This window comes from Astatotilapia calliptera, chromosome 15 (genome assembly GCF_900246225.1).
Source record: "Astatotilapia calliptera chromosome 15, fAstCal1.2, whole genome shotgun sequence".
Taxonomy (NCBI): domain Eukaryota; kingdom Metazoa; phylum Chordata; class Actinopteri; order Cichliformes; family Cichlidae; genus Astatotilapia; species Astatotilapia calliptera.
Genome location: NC_039316.1, coordinates 32679105 through 32697763, shown reverse-complemented (window position 1 = coordinate 32697763; position 18659 = coordinate 32679105). Strand labels below are relative to the sequence as shown.

Sequence of the window (18659 nt, the reverse complement as noted above, 5' to 3'; positions counted from 1 at the left end):
GAGAGCCAGAATTAATAACAAGTGTGATTCAATGCAGAGAGGTCATAGTGTGTCAAAAAGGTGGCTGAAAAGGAAAAACTCAATGCATCATGGGAGTTCCCCGGCAGCCTATGCCTATTACAGCATAACAAAGGGATAGGGTTTTTTTTTTTAAATTGCTCTTTCTCTGGTCCTAGGACCAATTTGCCATGGAAGACCCTACCAGGGGGCAAAAAGACTCCCTATAATATAGGCTCTTGGATCCCTGTGACACATAAACCCCTCCACCAGAATAAGATAGCAATTCGCGGAAGGCAAGATTTGATGCTTGTGGTCGGGCGTTGTCTGCGGTGCCTTGCAGGGAAGGTGGACAGACCTGCGCGGCATCCGCAATCATGCCCCGCCGACTTATATTGTATTGGGTCCTGTGTTTGGTGTTGTTGGTGGTGATGTGTACGTCTGGTGGCGGAAGAGCTGCAGCCCTTGAGTGTACTGTTACAGCAACTGTGTGTCTGTTAAATAAAGTATGCGGCAAAGCATGTTCATGCCATCGGGTCTGCCGTGGCCCCCCTCCTGGGTCTTGGCACCACTGTGAATGACCACAGTGATTGCGGATGCCGTGCAGGTGCGTCCTCCTTCCCTGTATGGCACCGAAGACCACGCCCGCCATAATACTATATAAATAAAAAATGTAATTAGAATTGAATGTCCATCCATCTATCCATCCATCCATCTTCTTCCGCTTTATCCGGGGCCAGGTCGCGGGGGCAGCAGCCTAAGCAGAGTAGCCACAACCTCCCTCTCCCCAGCCACCTCCACTAGCTTATTTGGGGGAACACCAAGGCGTTCCCAGGCCAGCCGAGAGATATAATCTCTCCAGCGTGTGTCCTGGGTCTGCCCAGAACACCTCACCCACGAGGCGCCCAGGAGGCATCCTTGTCAGATGCCCGAACCACCTCAGCTGGCTCCTTTCGATAGAACTTTTACGCTCAGCTCTCTTGTCACCACAACGGAACGGTGCAGCGTCCGCATCGCTAATCTGTCTGTCGATCTCCGGCTCCCTTCTCCCATCACTCGCGAACAAGGCCCCGAGATACTTGAACTCCTCCACTTGGGGCAGGAACTCATCCCCGACCTGGAGTGGGCACTCCACCCAGATTGAATGTTAAAAATAAATATGAGTCAGTGGCCACTGGTGGTAAGAGAAATGGTAAGCAAGTAATACGAAATGCCATGACCTCGAATGATGGATTTTCAAGGTAATCTTATATTGGTCATCTTTCTTTTTATACTAGTCTTAAAATACCATTAACAAATGTATTACCTGCAGCAAATTTGGGGAAACTGGAGACATTTTAACATCTTGATCGCTTCAATTTTAATTTCAGATATTTTAAAACTTGACCTGCAGGTCAGACACAGCACTTGTTTATTAAAATCCTCATTTTTCTTTTAGGCATGGAGCAAATTACTCTCAATATCTTTTAATTATGAGGAACACACTTCATTATGGAGAACCACATTCATGGAGGATTTTCAAGACAAACTGAAAGAGGTAAGACTGCATTATGTTCATATTTTCATGGTAATGTGAAACTGGAAAATATAGTGAGGCTCTGTGCTTGTGTGCTAGGAACATCCTGTGGATCAAATTGAAATATACTGTAACAAGATGGGCAAGATGAGCAAGGAAAGTCCATTGTTGTGCAGCATAATGGAGAACTGTGCAATGAAGGCTGCTGCACATATTTGCCAGGTATGATTTCAATCAATGACAAATGGTTAGTAATGTCATGTAATATAACTGTTAGTCCCATGTAAGCAACAATATTTTCACACTCTTGGGGTGCAGAGGACAATTGCCTTGCAGGGGATATTATCCATGTTTCTTTTTTCTTACTCTATTCATCCATCTATTTTCTTCTGCTTATCCGGGGCCGGGTTGGGGGGCAGCAGCCCAGCATCCCTCTTCCAGGCCAACTTGTCTGGCTCCTACCTCAACTGGCACCTTTCGATGTGGAGGAGTAGCAACTCTACTCTGAGCCCTTCTCAGATGGCAAAACTCCTCACTCTGTCTCTAAGGGAGAGGTTAGCCACCCTTTGAAGAAAGCCCATGTCCACCGCTTGTATCCACAATCTTGTTCTTTCAGTCATTACCCAATGCTTGTGATTGTATGTGCAGGTACGGATGTAGATCGACTGGTAAACAAGAGCTTTTACACTCAGTTCTCTTTTCACCACGACGGACCAGTACAGCATCCGCATCACTGTAGCAGCAGTACAAAGCCGTCTGTTGACCTCCCACTACCCTGACTTGTGAACAAGACCCTTAAATACTTAAACTCCTCCACCTGGGGTTGCATCTCGTCTCTGACCTGGAGTGGGCACCACCCTTTTCTGACTGAAGCCTCAGACTTAGTGATGTTAGTTCTCATTCCTGCTGCTTCACACTCCCCTGTATATATTAATCGCCATCTGTGGGTGGATAGCAAAGAAAGAAGATTGTACAGAGAAATGCCCTTTCTCTTGTGACACATGACAATAAACACTTTGAATCTTGAATCTTGAACCACTCTGGTGTGAGCTGGAGGCCACCACCTGAAGAAACCAACAGAACCACATTATCTGCAAAAAAGCAGAGATGAGATTCTGAGGCTTCATGCACCTCATGCCTAGAAGACCTCACTTAGAAGGCATCCAGGAGGCAGATGCCCAAAGCACCTTAATTGGCTCCTGTCAGTGTGGAGGAGCAGCGGCTCTACTCTTAGCCCCTCTCAAATGGCCAAAATCCTACACCTTTCGCTAAGGGAGACCACAGTCAACCGCAGAGGAACCTGATTTTTGACAGTGTTGCTTTCACACTAAGCTCGCTCTTCTCCAAACCAGACCAGTGCAGCACCCATACCACTGCTGCTGCTTCATCCAGCTGTCAGTCTCCTGTATGCCCACCCCTGCTCGCAGACTCACCATTGCTCTCCAGATGGAAAACACTTATTGACTGCTTGTGATTAAACTTGTGATTGATCAGGGTCATAACTGTTGATTTGGTTTCAGTTTAATTTAATTTCACGACATTAAGTGAAATAAATATTTGATTTTAAAGCAAACCATGACTTGATGGAGAAACCCTTGGTGGGGCGCACTTTGATAAGACATTTCTTAAAGTTGGTTATCAAGATTCCACTTATCTGAGGAAGGGTATCGGCCAACTCCACTTAAAAGAAACTCTAACTCTAATTCTTCCTTAACTTAATATGGCTCTTCTTAAGCCACTCCTTTGTTGCCCTGGTGGAATGTTTTGGAACACTGGAAGACCCAGCCACAACCCAACTTCCATTGTTTTGGTTAAGGAAAGGAGGTTCTCGTCTAAGGTTTTACAGTACATGGCTCTGTCCATTGGCCCCTCAATGTGGTGAAGTCATCCTTTATATTCAGCAAAAAAATTTTTCCTCCATCCTGGACAGTGGAGATAATGTTCTTTGGGTCATACTCAGCATTTCTGTTCATCCAAATATTGAAGTTTGAGTTGAAAGTTCTGCAAAATTTCCATCCATTACAATGTAGTATGTGACCAGTTGTGTTTTTGATCACTCTGGTCCCAACTGCCTTCACATCTTTAAAATAGCTAAATTTGGAGCTGATCCACCACCTTTCTCATGATGATCCTGACCACATGAGACAAGCTCTTTTGAGCATGGAGCTCCAGACTGAGGGAAACCGATGGTCATTCTATATTTCTTCTCTTTTCAAATAATGACAGTAACAGTTGTTACCTTCTTGCCAAGCTTCTTGCTGATGGTAGCTCATTCCAGCCTTGTGCAGTTCTACAATCGTCTCCTTTAACGACTCTGTGGTCTTGTGCATGGCAGTGAAGAGGAAGAGAACTACCAACATACCTGACGTGGGTCTGTGGGTCTTTTGAAAGTTGTCTACATCTACAAGTATTTTCCTTTTTCTCTCTCTTTTTATCAACATGAAAGCTGTGAAGAGTAAAATCATTTCACTTGTTTTCTTACAAATGGAAATTATAACCAACACCAATAGTTTGCCCTTTTTCCACATTTTTTCCAACTGTTGCTTTTAAATTCATATTGCATTTTTAATTAATTAGTATTTATGACAAATGCAAAACACACTTAGTTTTAATTGTAATTACTTATTTCTGTACAGTAAAAATGATCATTACAGGCACAATTTGCAAGAGTTAATAAATGAATCTTTGAGATGTTTCTGCTTGCCTCTTTTTTTATTTTTCCTTTTCTTTCTGCTCAGGATACACCAGCTATGTCAAACCTCATGAAAAGATATGATTTCACAAAATTTTTAAAACTAATGTCAGTTGTTGTGATGGAGTCATGGCCCAAAGATGAAAACGGACATGAGATACAAGACAAAGACTTGGTATTTGATTACCTCATGAGTTGGCCCATGGCCAAAACCATCCTCAAAATTGCAGGTAAACTGTGAAATAAAAAAAGAACATAACATGAAATACACCTTGAATACTCTTTAGTAATGTCTAGGGTATGCATAAGCTTTCAATTTTGTATATTACCGTACTCATTTTGAAGGAACATATTCATTGGAAACATGAATGCACTTTTGAGACAAATTCAGAATGTGAGGACTGTTTGCAACTTAACTGGAGGGTGCCTGTTTAAAAATTGAATCAAACGGAGATGAACAGGTTTTTGTAGTTGTTGTTGTTGTTGTTGTTTTAAATTTAAAATAAAAATCTGTAAGATGCCTTATGTTTTTTTTTTTATCTTTTCAGGTGCTGGAGAAGGATTGACTGACAAACTGTCAGATGAAGTACTTTCCAAGATAGATTTGGGAAGGTCAGCCGTTAAATCTGTTTCAAAGAAGTTCCTCAGTGGAGAGATACAAATTAAAGGCTTACTTAAAATTTTCCAGAGAAAACAAGAATTTCTTGATTTCCTAAAGATAGGTGAATACAACTATCTGTTTTTTCCTTCCGTTTCTCATGTGTTTCTTTGCTTTCTCTCTTTAAAGAAAAGAATCTTAAAACTATACATTTTGTATGTGCACCATTTTTTCTACTTTTTTCATTTAGAATTTCAACTTCCCAAAAAAATCCCAAACTACAAATTCAATTCCAAGCAAGTTAGCTTGTTTTGTGAAATGTAAAAACAGAATGCAATGACTTGATTAAAAGCCAACAAGACAGTGAAAAAAGACCACAAGTAAACACACTGTCCGTGCTTATTTTCTCTTTTATTGTAGTGACACTCTACTGACAGTTTCTTTCTCGACTTTTGGTTCAGCACCCACACATGCAGCTTTCTAGATGCACTCCGACACTTCTCTCACACACTCCATTCTGGCCTCACTAAATCTGTTGCAGCCCTGTTGCAACACTGTTAAAATGTGTTTTGTTTGTTGATGATATCTTTCTGTATTGCTCAGGTAAGAACCTAGAACAGCTTCTGACTACTGTGGAAAAAGAGTTAAATATACTGAAAAATTGATGTGACATAAATAAGTTATCATTAAATATAACCAAAACAAAATTTATTATTTTAGGCACCAGACAAATGGAAAAATGTGGCTAAAATCAGGGCTAATGGATTTGAAATTGAAAGAGTGTATGAAAATAAATTTCTTGGAGTGATAATGATGATACATTTTTGGAAGTCTCATATAAACCATGTCAAACGAAAACGTCAAAAACCATTGCTATTCTCCATAAAACAAAGGATGTCCTGAACAAGAAATCATTATACACACTTTATTGTTTTCTGTGGCTTCCATATATGACTTACTGCCTAGAGATATGGGGCAATACATGTAAACCCAATACTCTTCCTATCTTTAAGTTACAAAAAAGAACTATGAGAATTATACATCAATCAAACTATATAGAACCAACTAACATTTTGTTTATTAATTTGAATACCCTGAAATTTTAGGATCTAGTCGAATATAAAATGGCACAGATAATGTACAAAGCACAAAATAAAATGCTTTGCTGAAGTACTCAGAAGCTGTTTGAAGTCAGAGAGAGTCAATTTGATTTGAGGGGAACAGATGTTTTTTCTGAAACTCTTGGTTGTTTTGCTTGGATGATTGTTGTGAAATTTAAATTAATGTATTTACTTATGTCACGATCGGCGAGTCAAATTGTGTGAAGAGAGGAGTGTGGACCCAAGAGCAGGCACTGATGACTGACTTACTGAGTGAGAGCTTTATTTACAATGGGAGGTGACATACAAACAAAATCTGAGAATGCCCTTGACTTAAACTAAGAAAAACCTAAAGTGGGAAAAACGCAACCAGAGACAAAGAACTAGGAACAACAGCAGAACGAAAGCAGATGAAACACTTGGGATGACAAGCATTATGTTTTGCAACAATAATGCTGCAAGTTTCTTGAGAGAGCTCATTGGTTTTACCCATCATAAGATGTTTCTTGTGTGACACCTTGGTAATGAGACACCTTTTTGTAGACCATCGGTTAATATTAATTTGCCCTATGTGACAGGATTGCTCTCTAATTACTGATAAATTACAAGTTGGTGTCATGACTTTCCAAGCCTTTTTGCATTTCCCTTTCTTTATGAGTTCAATACTTTTTTCCTGTGTCATTTCTCATTATTACACATAAGCTAATTTATGGAAATCTCTGGTTTGATTTCTTTGCATGTGTAGATTGGATGAGTTGTTACCAACAGCTGGTGAAAATCTGTGTCAATAGCACCCTTAGTAAATATATTTACTCAGAAAATTGGTGACATTATCAATACTTATTTTACCCATTGCATGTCAGTCTTATTCTTTATGATCAACAAATTTGATTTGGCAGAGAAGTATATGAATATATAGAATTATATATGGGGCCATCGTGGCTCAAAAGTTGGGAGTTCGCCTTGTAATCAGAAGGTTGCTGGTTCGAGCCCGGACTTGAACAGTCTCGGTCGTTGTGTCCTTGGGCAAGACACTTCACCCGTTGCCCACTGGTGGTGGTCAGAGAGCCCGGTGGCACCAGTGTCCGGCAGCCTCGCCTCTGTCAGTGCGTCCCAGGGCGGCTGTGGCTACAATGTAGCTTGCCATCACCAGTGTGTGAATGGGTGGATGACTGGATGTGTAAAGCACTTTGGGGTCCTTAGGGACTAGTAAAGCGCTATACAAATACTGGCAATTTATATATACTTGAAATTTTTATTTTTAATTCAGACTTCATAATTTTTTATTCTTAGACATTTGTGGCATTTTCTTTATATTCCTCCAGATGGCCTGTGTGATGACGGTCGTTGTAAAGATGAGAGTAACATGAAAATACTACTGAGACAAAGAGAAGATGAAACAGAAGCTGTGAAGTATGAGAAACAACTGGTCAAAACTCTTCTGCAAATCTGCCAGGAGGTTCCAGAACACGTGAAAGGTAGGTAATGCTAAGATATACATATATAGCACATATATTTTTATTTATATATTTGTTTTGGTATTAGGTTAGACAGGATGGTAGTACAAATATTGTCACTGATCACTCATCTCAAAGCAAGAAAGACTTTGAACGTCCTGTTCGTTAGTGAGTTTTCTGTGTGCAGTTTGCAATTGCGCACTGCTGGCATGGTCTCTGCGCACAGAAAATCTGCGTTGCGCACAAAAAAAAAAACTACTTGAATTTAAATTAAAATTAATACTTTAACAATTCTGTTTTACAGTGTTAGTCAGTGAGTGACTGGCGGCTCCCGTATGGGATTAGAACGATGCCACCTTATCCCATAGTCCAGCCAATAATGCGATTCATATATACGCAGTTAATCAACGTCGTTGACAGGCTATGACAACGTCCTTATGTGCCGACACCGGTGTTTTAGCTAGCAAAGCGGCGTGGCTGATGTGGAGTAAAGCTATGTTAATGACAACGTGTACAACCATTGGAGATGTGAGCAGGACAGACGGAACAATTGTGTGGACTTTATACCAGTTTTGATTTTGTGTTGATAGGCCACGTAAAACCAGAGTTATGATAAAAATATATGCAATGTTTGGTTTTCTTCCTGAATACTATCATTGTTTATATTTACTGTGGGAAGAAACGGTAAAAACGGCGTTTTATAAGGAAAGCGCTTGAAAGCCTGTGAGCAAAAGCAAAACCAAAAAAACCCACCCTTTCCTATTGGTCGAAAAATGTCGACCAATCAAAAAAAAGATATGGCAACATGGCATTTAATTGTTTAGGAAAGGGGGAAGTTTTAGGAGTGACGGAGGTATTTTGAGATGTGAGAGATTTGCGATGTTTAGGGGGTGATCGCGATCGTGGCTCAAGAGTTGGCAGTTCGCCAGTCTCCGTCGTTGTGTCCTTGGGCAAGACACTTCATCTACCGCCTACTGGTGTTAGCCAGAGGGGCCGATGGCACGATATGGCAGCCTCGTGTCTGTCAGTCTGCCCCAGGGCAGCTGTGGCTACAACTGTAACTTGCCTCCATCAGTGTGTGAATGTGACACTGATAGAATGAGAGTGAATGATTAGTGGAATTGTAAAGCACTTTGAGGGTCTTGAAAAGCGCTATATAAATGCAATCTATTATTGTTTAGCGCAAATCTTGTGTAGTTAGTGTGTAGTGCCGACAGTATCCCATCACCCACCGCCCCTGGTAGGTAATGGGATCCACCAGGGATGCCCTTTGTCACCGATTCTGTTCATAATTTTTATGGACAGAATTTGTAGGCGTACCCAAGTGGCGGAAGGCTTTCACTTGGGTGGTCTCAGAATCTCATCTCTGCTTTTTGTGGATGATGTGGTTTTGTTGGCTTCGTCGGGTGATGGCCTCCAGCTCGCATTGGAACGGTTCTCAGCTGAGTGTGAAGCGGTGGAAATAAGAATCAGCACCTCCAAATCTGAGCTCATGGTCCACAGCTTGAAAAGGGTGGAGTGCCCACTCTGGGTCAGGGACGAGATCCTGCCCGAAGTGGGGGAGTTTAAGTATCTCGGGGTCTTATTCACAAGTGATAGGAGAAGGGAGTGGGAGATTGACAGACACATGGTGCTGCAGCTGCAGTGGTGCGGACGCCGCACTGGTCTGTTGTGGTGAGGAGAGAGCTGAGTGTAAAAGCAAAGCTCTCAATTTACTGGTCAATCTACATCATTACCTTCACCTATGGTCACAAACTGTGGGTAATGACCAAAAGAACAAGATCTCGGATACAAGCGGCGAAAATGGGCTTCTTCCAAAGGGTGGTTGGCCTCTCCCTTAGAGATAGGGTGAGAAGTTTAGTCATCTGGGAGGGGCTCAGAGTAGAGCTGCTGTTCCTCCACATCGAAAGAAGCCAGTTGAGGTGGTTCGGGCATCTGACAAGGATGTCTTCAGGGCACCTCCTAGGGGAGGTGTTCCGGGCATGTCCCACAGGGAGGAGGCCCCAGGGCATTCCACCGGACAAGCTGGAGGAGGTGGGTGGGAGAGGGAGATCTGGGCTTCTCTGCTTAGGTTGCTGTACACGTAACCCAGCCCCAGATAAGCGGAAGAAGATGGATGGATAACTATGAGATATTAGCCTTACAGATAAAAATAAATCCCAACACTATGTGGGTTTGGAATGGACTGAAGAAATCTACTTCTATTTAAGCTCTAATATTGCTGTAATAACAAGGTTAAAAAAGGTGTGAGTGGTTTTCTGTGTTTATGTGTTAGACTGGCGACCTGTCCAGGGTGTACCCTGCTTCTTGCACTAAGACAGCTGGGACAGGCTCCACTCCTTGGCCTTTTTCGAGACCTTGGCAAAGTGGTGACACATCCAAATAACTTGTTTTGAATTGATGATCTTGGAGCATTGGTCAGTCCACAGCTGTGCGCTGACAAAGAAATCCTTTATATGATGGCAAAAAGAAATTCTCAGTCACAGTCAGTCATGACTACTACTTGCCTTGCCAAGTTAATTAAGACATTGTAGAACCGTCCCCAACCTTTTTTTTTTGCGCCACGGACCAGTTTATGTCCAATAATATTTTCACGAACCCGCCTTTAAGGTGTTGTGGATAAATACAACAAAATAAAACCAGTACTGGTATTAAAAAAACAGTACTGGGTTGGGGACCACTGTTGTAGAACCTTTAGCACCACTTGTGCCCACTCTTTGTGCTTACTCTGATCATGAATTCAGGTAATAATTGATATACTTTTGAAGTCAGAAGATTATTTTCTGCAGCATTACTTAGTGTTGCATTTTACTGTCACACATTTATGATCTTTATAGATTTCTATGAATTCTTGTTGTCAAGGGTGGCACATCTAGTTATTAGGTTTAAGGAACAATTACTCTTCACATAAGGCCTGGTAGGTTTGTATAACTTTCTTCCTCTGATAAATGAAAGCATCATTTAAAAATACTTTTGGCCACTAGTGCTACCCCTCAGCTTCCTAGCAGATTTGTATGGCATAATTTTGAAGATCCATAGTGAAACTGGTATTCAAACTCTTTTTTTTTTTTTTTTGGTATATGCACGAATGGTAAGAAATTGAATATCCTCATCCTCATTCATTGTCACCAAGAAGTCTTTTACATCTAAAACTGAATTTTGTATTCGCTCTGGTTAGTTTTTTTTGTCTAATATTAAAATTTCTTTGAGCATCTTAAATATGCAAGTTTGAAAATAGGGTGAAATTTTTTTACAGCACTGTACCTATTTGTATCTCTGAAAAGATTTGGTTCTGAAGAAAACTTTAGTAGGTACATAAAATTTCTGTATAAATTGCCAAAAGTTAGAATTAGAATCACATCTTTCAGAATATAAATTTAGAGATGGCATGGTAAGAAGGATACTTTCTTAGCCCTGGACCCTATACGACTAAACAGGCGACCCTGAATCCTCCCTTAGTTATGCTGCAACAGGCTGCTGGAGGCTTTTCATGATGCACTGAGTATTTCTTCTTCAGTCACCTTTCTCACTCACTATGTGTTAATAAACCTTTCTACATTGACTCATACTTGTTATTAATTTCTGGGTCTCTTTAATCCTGTCTTCCTTCTCTCACCCCGACCGGTTGCGGCAGATGGCCGCCCCTCCCAGAGCCTGGTTCTGCCAGGGCGTTCTTCCTGTTAAAAGGGAGTTTTTCCTTCCCACTGTTACCAAAGTGCTTGCTCATAGCGCGTTTGCTCATTGCTCACAACACAACCCACAACCTCCACAACAATCATATGATACTAACAAATATTCCAACAGGGGTCTCAAACTTACATGAGCCGTGGGCCACTGCTGGCACTGTCATGCCATTATAGGGCCACTCTATTGTTCAAGTAGTACAAACATAAGTGTACACAACTCTCTCACTGAACTAACACAGCCATTCCCTCAACATGTTTGTACTTTCTGGTCATAATGCCTTCATATTAAACATTTTTTTGGCTTTTTAAAAAACTTATTTAACATTGCACTGTTAAATATCAACACTTCACCGAGTTCTTTTGATTCCTCAGAGGCATCCGATGGAAGACAAAACACTGCTCAGTACCATTTAACACTTTATTTCTCTTTCACAATACTTCTAGAAGGGATATGCGTCCTGCATGACACGTTGCCCTGGATCTCAAAATGGTGGTGTGTGTATCTCAGTAACTTTCCACTAGAGATGGTCCCCTCTTATCTATTTTTTCCCAGGCAAGCGTGAGGGAGTCTACAGCTTTCTACTCCCCAGTGACACATAGTCCAATGGCTTTATTTTTCAGGGCTGTGTCCACTTAATACTATAATATATGACATTATAACACTAATTAATAAAAAAGCATAGCATTATTGAGGCACTGCAAATTATTTAATCCCAACAGCACTCAACAACAAAATGGTGAATGGCCTGTATTTGTATAGCGCTTTTACTTAGTCCCTATGGACTCCAAAGCGCTTTACACTACATTCAGTCATCCACCCATTCACACACTGGTGATGGCAAGCTACATTGTAACCATAGCTGCCCTGCACTGACAGAGGCGAGGCTGCCGGACACTGTCCCCACCAGGCCCTCTGACCACCACCAGTAGGCAACGGGTGAAGTGTCTTGCTCAAGGACACAGCAACCGAGACTGTCGGAGTCGTGGCTCAAACCGGCAACCTTCCAGTTACAAGACGAACTGCCAACTCTTGGGCCACGATCGCCCAACTTCATGTCAATATATGGGCTGCAAGTAGGGGGGGCGTGGGCCGCAAGTGGCCCCTGGGCCACGAGTTTGAGACCCCTGTTGTAGGGTCTACCTTACAATATAAAACACCTTGAGGCGACTGTTGTTATGATTTAGGGCTGTATAAATAAAATTGAACTGAACTGAATTGAATTCTTGCACTTTTTAAACTATTAGCCTGCTCGGCTAGTTGTTAGCAAGTATTTACATTATTCAATTTTTACTGAATTGAACTGAACTGAATTATGTTGTGCTTGGGAAGAGAGACATTATTTTATTGCATAATATAGTACTGATCACATCAGCTGATTGCGCCACTCAGTACACTCAGCCACATAAGGAAAAATAATTTTCTCACTCCAGTTTCTCGGTCTGGTGAACCACTGGTCACCTGACTTAAACAGGGGCTCCTCCACACAGTCCTCATTCATATAGTGCCTCATGAGCCTGAACATTACAGCTGACAGGTGGATTTTCCTGTGTCAGTTTAGCTAGTCAAATAATGAAGAACCACTTACTGCTAAAGAAGCAGAGAGTGAAAGTGGATCATGGGTTTTAACATAAAACTCATTGTGGCACCAATGGGCAGCACAAAAGTGATCCCCTTAGACCAGGGCTCTAGAGTGCGACCAATTTGGATCTCCTTCATGTTTTTCTGTGTTTTATTCTCAGTTACTTTCACACAAAGGCATCTTCTGTGATGTTCACAATTCTGATGAAGTCTCACATGTATCAGTGCTGATAAATGATCAGAATTATAATATTTCTGACTGTCTCAGGCAAAATTGAATCGAATCAGGACTTTGAGAACTAGAATCAAGGGATTATAGAAATCAGTGATGATACCCAGCCCTAGTGAGTAGCCTAAGCCCGACAGAAGTGGATGTAGCTGTGGGTAATAAGAAAAGATGAAAAGAACAATTGATAATTTTTTTGTTAAGTTAAGGCCTGATCCATCTGAAATTCATAGCCAGTGCTCTGACACGGTGCCATCAGTCTTTGAACGCTGAAAAAGCACAGTGTATCCAGAAAACACATTCTATGCTGCAATAAATGCACTGCCCAAGTGTCCCCTCTCCCCACTGCCTTTCAGCAGCATGCAACAGCAAACAGGTCGTCAGAGGAGGCCGAGATGATGATTAAGTTTAACATTTTCTACAATATTGCCAAAGCACTTTAAGTACAAGATTGTTAGTTAATCATTTACAAATGAATATTGTCTGTTTGGACTACAATTGTATGCAATCGGAGTAACATACATTGCGTTATTTAGCATTTGCGTGCATGCCCTTTGTAAAACCAGTTCCCCCATGTCAATTCAGCATAGAGATGATAAACGTTAACTTCCAGCCACTAATTTCCAGCAATTTTGACTTGAAAGACACTGAGGCTGAAAATACTGCAGTTAAGGCTAAGAAAAATTGTTGTTGTTTAATATGTACAAACATTTTTGTAATAACAGCTTTTCCACATTGAATCCACAGTTGACTTGAATGGTTTGGATACGAAACTTAAGCAGAACTTTGAGACAATGAATCTGAGTGAATTTATGAAGGTTCACACTCTGGATGGCCTGAACTCTCGTGGAACAGCGAATGTCACTTACTTCAACCTGTGTGATGAAACCCACAAGATGGCTTCTGATATCCATGCCATTAAAGACAGTGGAATCTTCAAAATGTGCTGGACAAACCAAGTGGAGGTACTGACAAGAGACCAATCTCAAGAAGGCAACAGTGACAGAAATCAAGAAATCTACACTTTTGAGCAGGTTTATAACAAAATATTCCAGACCTGCTACACCAACTACAAAAGGCTTCATGTTAGTCTTAAGAGTGGGGAGCTTCTACTGGAGGAAACTGACAGCATCTTTAAAGACTATAAAGGCAAGTATGAAGACTTGGAGAAAGACTTACACATCATGTGCAGAGTAGACCCATCTGATGACAACTCATGGATCAGTGAAAGGGTTAACCAGATTCAGCAGTACCAGGATATTCATCTAGCACTGGAAACTTCCGAAATTGTCATGGATATCAAAAATATAATATGTCCACAAGGGGACTTCAGTGTACTGAAGAAACTACTTCAAATGGTATGTTTACACCCACTGAAGATCATTACAAATAAGTTCATTTGAAGAAACTCTAGCCGTTGGCAGGATATTAACATCAGACTCACGTTTGACTTTTTGATGGATGTAGAAAAATGTAGCTGTGTTTAGTTGTAGAAGATATATTCTTTATACATATTATATAATTAAGTAATTAGGATAAATTATCATTCACTATTAATAACATTTAACTATAGCCATTGGTAAAAATTAGTTTGGTTTTGTTCTCTGGCAAAATGGTGAAATCTAAACAAACTTTCGTACAATTAAATATGTGTGACATAAACAATAATCATTTTTGCATATGTATACTTTTCTTAAAAATCTATTATCATGCGATTTAGTGTAAATGTGCATTTTTCAGAATGAATCCAACTTCAAGAAAAACAATCTAAACTACATTGATGATGCTTTTCTACATGCAAAAAATATTCTGAAAGACATTTCAGACGATCGTAAGGAATGTCTGCAAACACTCGTTCAGAGTAAAGACTTTATCCAGTGGACTAAACAAGAACTTAAAGGTACAGAGATTTCGTTTTTTGATTATTAAAAATTAAATGCATTTTACAACATCTGAAGGATGCTATTAATTGCAGACATCAATGAGCTGAAAGTGTTTGTTGACCTGGCATCAATCTCTGCTGGAGAAAATGATATGGATGTCGATCGAGTGGCCTGTCTTCATGATGCTGTTCTTGGTTACTCATCCATGCTGTATGATCTGAAGCAGGATTCTGATTTTGCGAAGTTCAATGAATCACTAAAAAAATTGTGGAAGGCACTTGATAATGACCAAAATATACCAAAGAAGCTGGTAAGATTCCATCTTTAATGCCATGCTATAACTAACATTAACACTCTAGTCAAACCTGAGTTATAATAACTGAGCAAAAATGCAACCATGGAAAAAAATGGTAGATCAGCATAGAAACAGGTAGAAGTTCTGCTATTATAGTAACTGATAAAGAAACAAGCCCCATGTACAAAATACTTTGCCTGTGAGGCAAATAAACAAATATGATCAAATAACTTGCTTGCTGTAATTCGCATAGGTTTATTTTATTTCAAATCAACCAAGTATCCTACTCAATAGTCTCCAGTTTGCATTAAAAACAAATTCACGGTGCATTGTTTGAGTAAAAGGCCTGACAAAAGAGCAAAAGACACAAAATAGATGTTATTGAATCAGGACATGTGTTTTTTGTGTCTATACAAGAAAAATTCACCAAGAAATAGCAGTTTAAAAAGTGCTCTCCATCTTGGCTATTTCTGCCCAAGATATGAGAATGGTTGACATTTCTTTAATCTCAGAAACTAAAACGGCATTCACATTAATTATAGGCTCTGATGTTTAAAGTGCTGAAATTGCAAAGCCAGAAGTTGCTCTGTTCATTTCTTTTGACTGATGTCTCATTTCAGTGGGATACTTCCAGACACCTGGAATGGTTAAAGTCTGTTAGAGAAAGTCATGGATCTGTTGAATTCTCATCTCTGTCTCTGGCTACATCTGTCAATAACAGAGGGATATATATCATTAAGGCACAAGACCAGCAACAGGTACATACATGATTGCATGACAATGTCATGGTCCTGGGCCATGTTGGCCCAGTATTCTTAGTTTTCGTGTGTTTTGTGTTTTGTTCTTTATTTATGCCGTGGTTCCTAGGTTCTGTTAAGATGTCCCTTATTTGATTACCCTCTGTGTATCTGTGAGCCCTCGTTTCCTCTCCGTGTGTTTTATTCCATGTTTTCCCCAGCCCGTTATGTCTGTGCTCTCCCCGTGCTCTCTCTCCTCCTGTCTGAACCTCTGTGTACTTCCTGTTTTACTTTGACAGTCTCCCGTCAGTGTTGTGTTTACTCCTGCCGTGTCTTGTTATGATTATCAGTGTCACCTGTGTTCCCCGTGTGCTCCCACTTCCCTCATTAACCCTCTGTGTATTTATGTCTGTGTCTCCCTCAGTTCTGTGTCGCGTTCTCCCTCATTCATGGACGTGTATTTCTCCGTGGAATATGTTATAGTTTTCAGTTTAGTTTGTATGGTTTTTCTGTCCAGCAATAAAGCTGTGTTTTGAGTTCAATCCTGCCTCCGTGAGCTTGCGTTTGGGTCCTCATCCTGCCTGCACACAGCCGCAACCATGACAGACAATAATCCTTAATTTTGAAAGAATTTCCACAACTGTAATATCACATATGTGTTGCTGTATTTTGTTTTCTTAACTTTTTTTTTGTTACTTTTCATATGGTTATTTCTTGTAATTTTCTGAATTTAAAAAAAATCTGAGAAATTAATCTTCATGTGGGCTGAGATTAATTTTCCTTTGAGCTGAGTTGAATTTTTAACAGTATTAAATAGTATTATCATTTTTCCCTTTATAGGTTAATGTGGAGAATTCCCTGACACTGCAAATTGACGACAGTCATAAAAACATGACATATACCTATGAGGACCTCAAAGAGCTGCAAAATAAGCTAATGCTGATGTCTGGAAAAAAACAACAGAACCAGAGTGAAGTTGAACGCTTCACTGAGGTTTGACTTTGTTGTAAATTGTTACTGACACAAACAGTTACAGAATGTTATATCATCTGATAGCTATCTAGCTAGCTAGCTAGCTAGCTAGATAGATAGATTATAATAACTATATAATTATAATAATTATACAATCCCATTTCCTTTTATTTTCAGGTGTTTGACAACATCCAAAGATTTGCCAAAGCATTTGTAGACATTTACACTGCAGGGAACCCAATTTTTAGGTGTTGGGAAGCTAAGATTTATTGCAAAACTCAGAGTGACCCATGTATCATTATGGAAATCAAGTTTTGCAAAACCCAGTATTGCTTCAAAGTAACTGGAAGTTTACCTGAACAGCTTGTAGCTCTGTCCAATAAGATGGAAATGTTTCTTGGAGCCTGGCAAAAATTCATGGACGAACAGAGAACAGATCAATACTACTTGAACTATTTCACAGCACAACAAATATTCTACTTGTGCAGCGTTTTGACTCCAACAAATATAAATACAGAAATAGAAGACAGAGCACTGATGATGCTTTCTTTTATCAAACCAAACTGCACAACATTAGATGTCCGGAGTATTTGGAGACATAACCAATATGAACTTCGCAAAAGGGATAATGAACACAGGGATTCATCTTCACACAGTGTTATTCATTTTGCACATGAAAGTGACGCAGCAGATGAGGCAGACCAGACTCTTGTTTTGAAAGAATTGGAGGAGTTGTGGAATGGCTACATGAAGAATGAGGAAATATTTTTTCATGACCTACTAGACATTAGGAGTTTAGGACATCTCTTACAATTGATGACAGACAATCCAAATCACAATGAGTGGGAAGCGGAACCAGAACTCTCAGAGACGAGAGACTGTTCACTCAGAAGGGAGTTTCCAAAAGGCCTAAACTCAAAACAACCTAATCTCATAATCTGCCCACATGATGAAGTCCTGACTTCAAGTATCTGCTTGTACATGAACGACTACTACGGGTCACTGCCAACTTATGATGAAGTGCTCTTGTGTTCCCCTTCAACATCTTATGAACAAGTAGAGCTTTTTCTGAGAAGATGTCTCACACCAGGTGACATTGGCAGAAAGATTTACTCGATGCTCTGGGCAGACCAACTTTCCTATGATGTTAGCTGTGCAATGGAGAAATGTTTTCAGAAATTGTGCTCCCCTAAAAATGATTACAGACTAGTGATCTTTTGCAGCTCTGACAGGGAGCATACTTACATTCCTACTGCATTCAGTCAGTACAAAACAGACTTCGTGCCACAGGAGCCACTGGAAAAGATCCAACAGTATTTGTCCAGGCATTACACAGTTACTTCAGATTACAAGAATGCTGTGTTCAAAGGTGGACATTCTTTGGGTATTGTTGCTTCCAGTCGGGCAGGAGTAGGTGAGTATTAAGAATGTGAATTTTTCATGATTAGTTCACGCAATTGTCTATAATGTAATCAAAATTTTCAGCAAATCTTCTTTTAGCTGTACCAGTGATTGTAAATAAAGTGTCACGGTGGACTGAACGGACTTAAGCACAGACAGGGAGAAAGGTGCAAAGGATGTATTTACAACACACTGGGTGACTATGTACAAGTAATGAGGGGAGGTAAAAAGGGGGTGGGGGTGGTCCAGTGCTAGACAGGGAATGTTAAAGGTAATACACACTCCTCTTCTGCCAAGCCACACAACACACTCTTCTTTACTGCTTGCCCCGCTTGTAACTCACACTCATGCTCGGGTAATCAAGGAATGGGAAACACGGACAGAACCAAGGAATCTAGGTATGAAGACAGATAAGAGAATTATCATTAGGAAAGCCGCGAAGGAAACACTGGAGACAATTTTACAGACGGTCAACGCTAACGATAGTCGTTTAATGCTCCAGCGACGAGAAACACTGAGC

The 18659-nt window shown here is 40.4% G+C and overlaps 1 protein-coding gene across 2 annotated transcripts in view; it reads left to right on the top strand.

Moving 5' to 3' along the window:
- Positions 1-18659, top strand: part of LOC113006391 (E3 ubiquitin-protein ligase rnf213-alpha-like) — a 76553-nt gene that overhangs the window by 16471 nt on the left and 41423 nt on the right. For both annotated transcript variants that reach the window (XM_026142345.1, XM_026142343.1), the window contains exons 16-26: positions 1436-1534; positions 1613-1735; positions 4252-4435; positions 4754-4927; positions 7229-7381; positions 13599-14209; positions 14592-14751; positions 14827-15044; positions 15650-15787; positions 16607-16759; positions 16916-18152. In XM_026142345.1, coding sequence (XP_025998130.1) covers positions 1436-1534; positions 1613-1735; positions 4252-4435; positions 4754-4927; positions 7229-7381; positions 13599-14209; positions 14592-14751; positions 14827-15044; positions 15650-15787; positions 16607-16759; positions 16916-18152 — 3250 coding nt within the window. The remainder of the gene's footprint in view (positions 1-1435; positions 1535-1612; positions 1736-4251; positions 4436-4753; positions 4928-7228; positions 7382-13598; positions 14210-14591; positions 14752-14826; positions 15045-15649; positions 15788-16606; positions 16760-16915; positions 18153-18659) is intronic.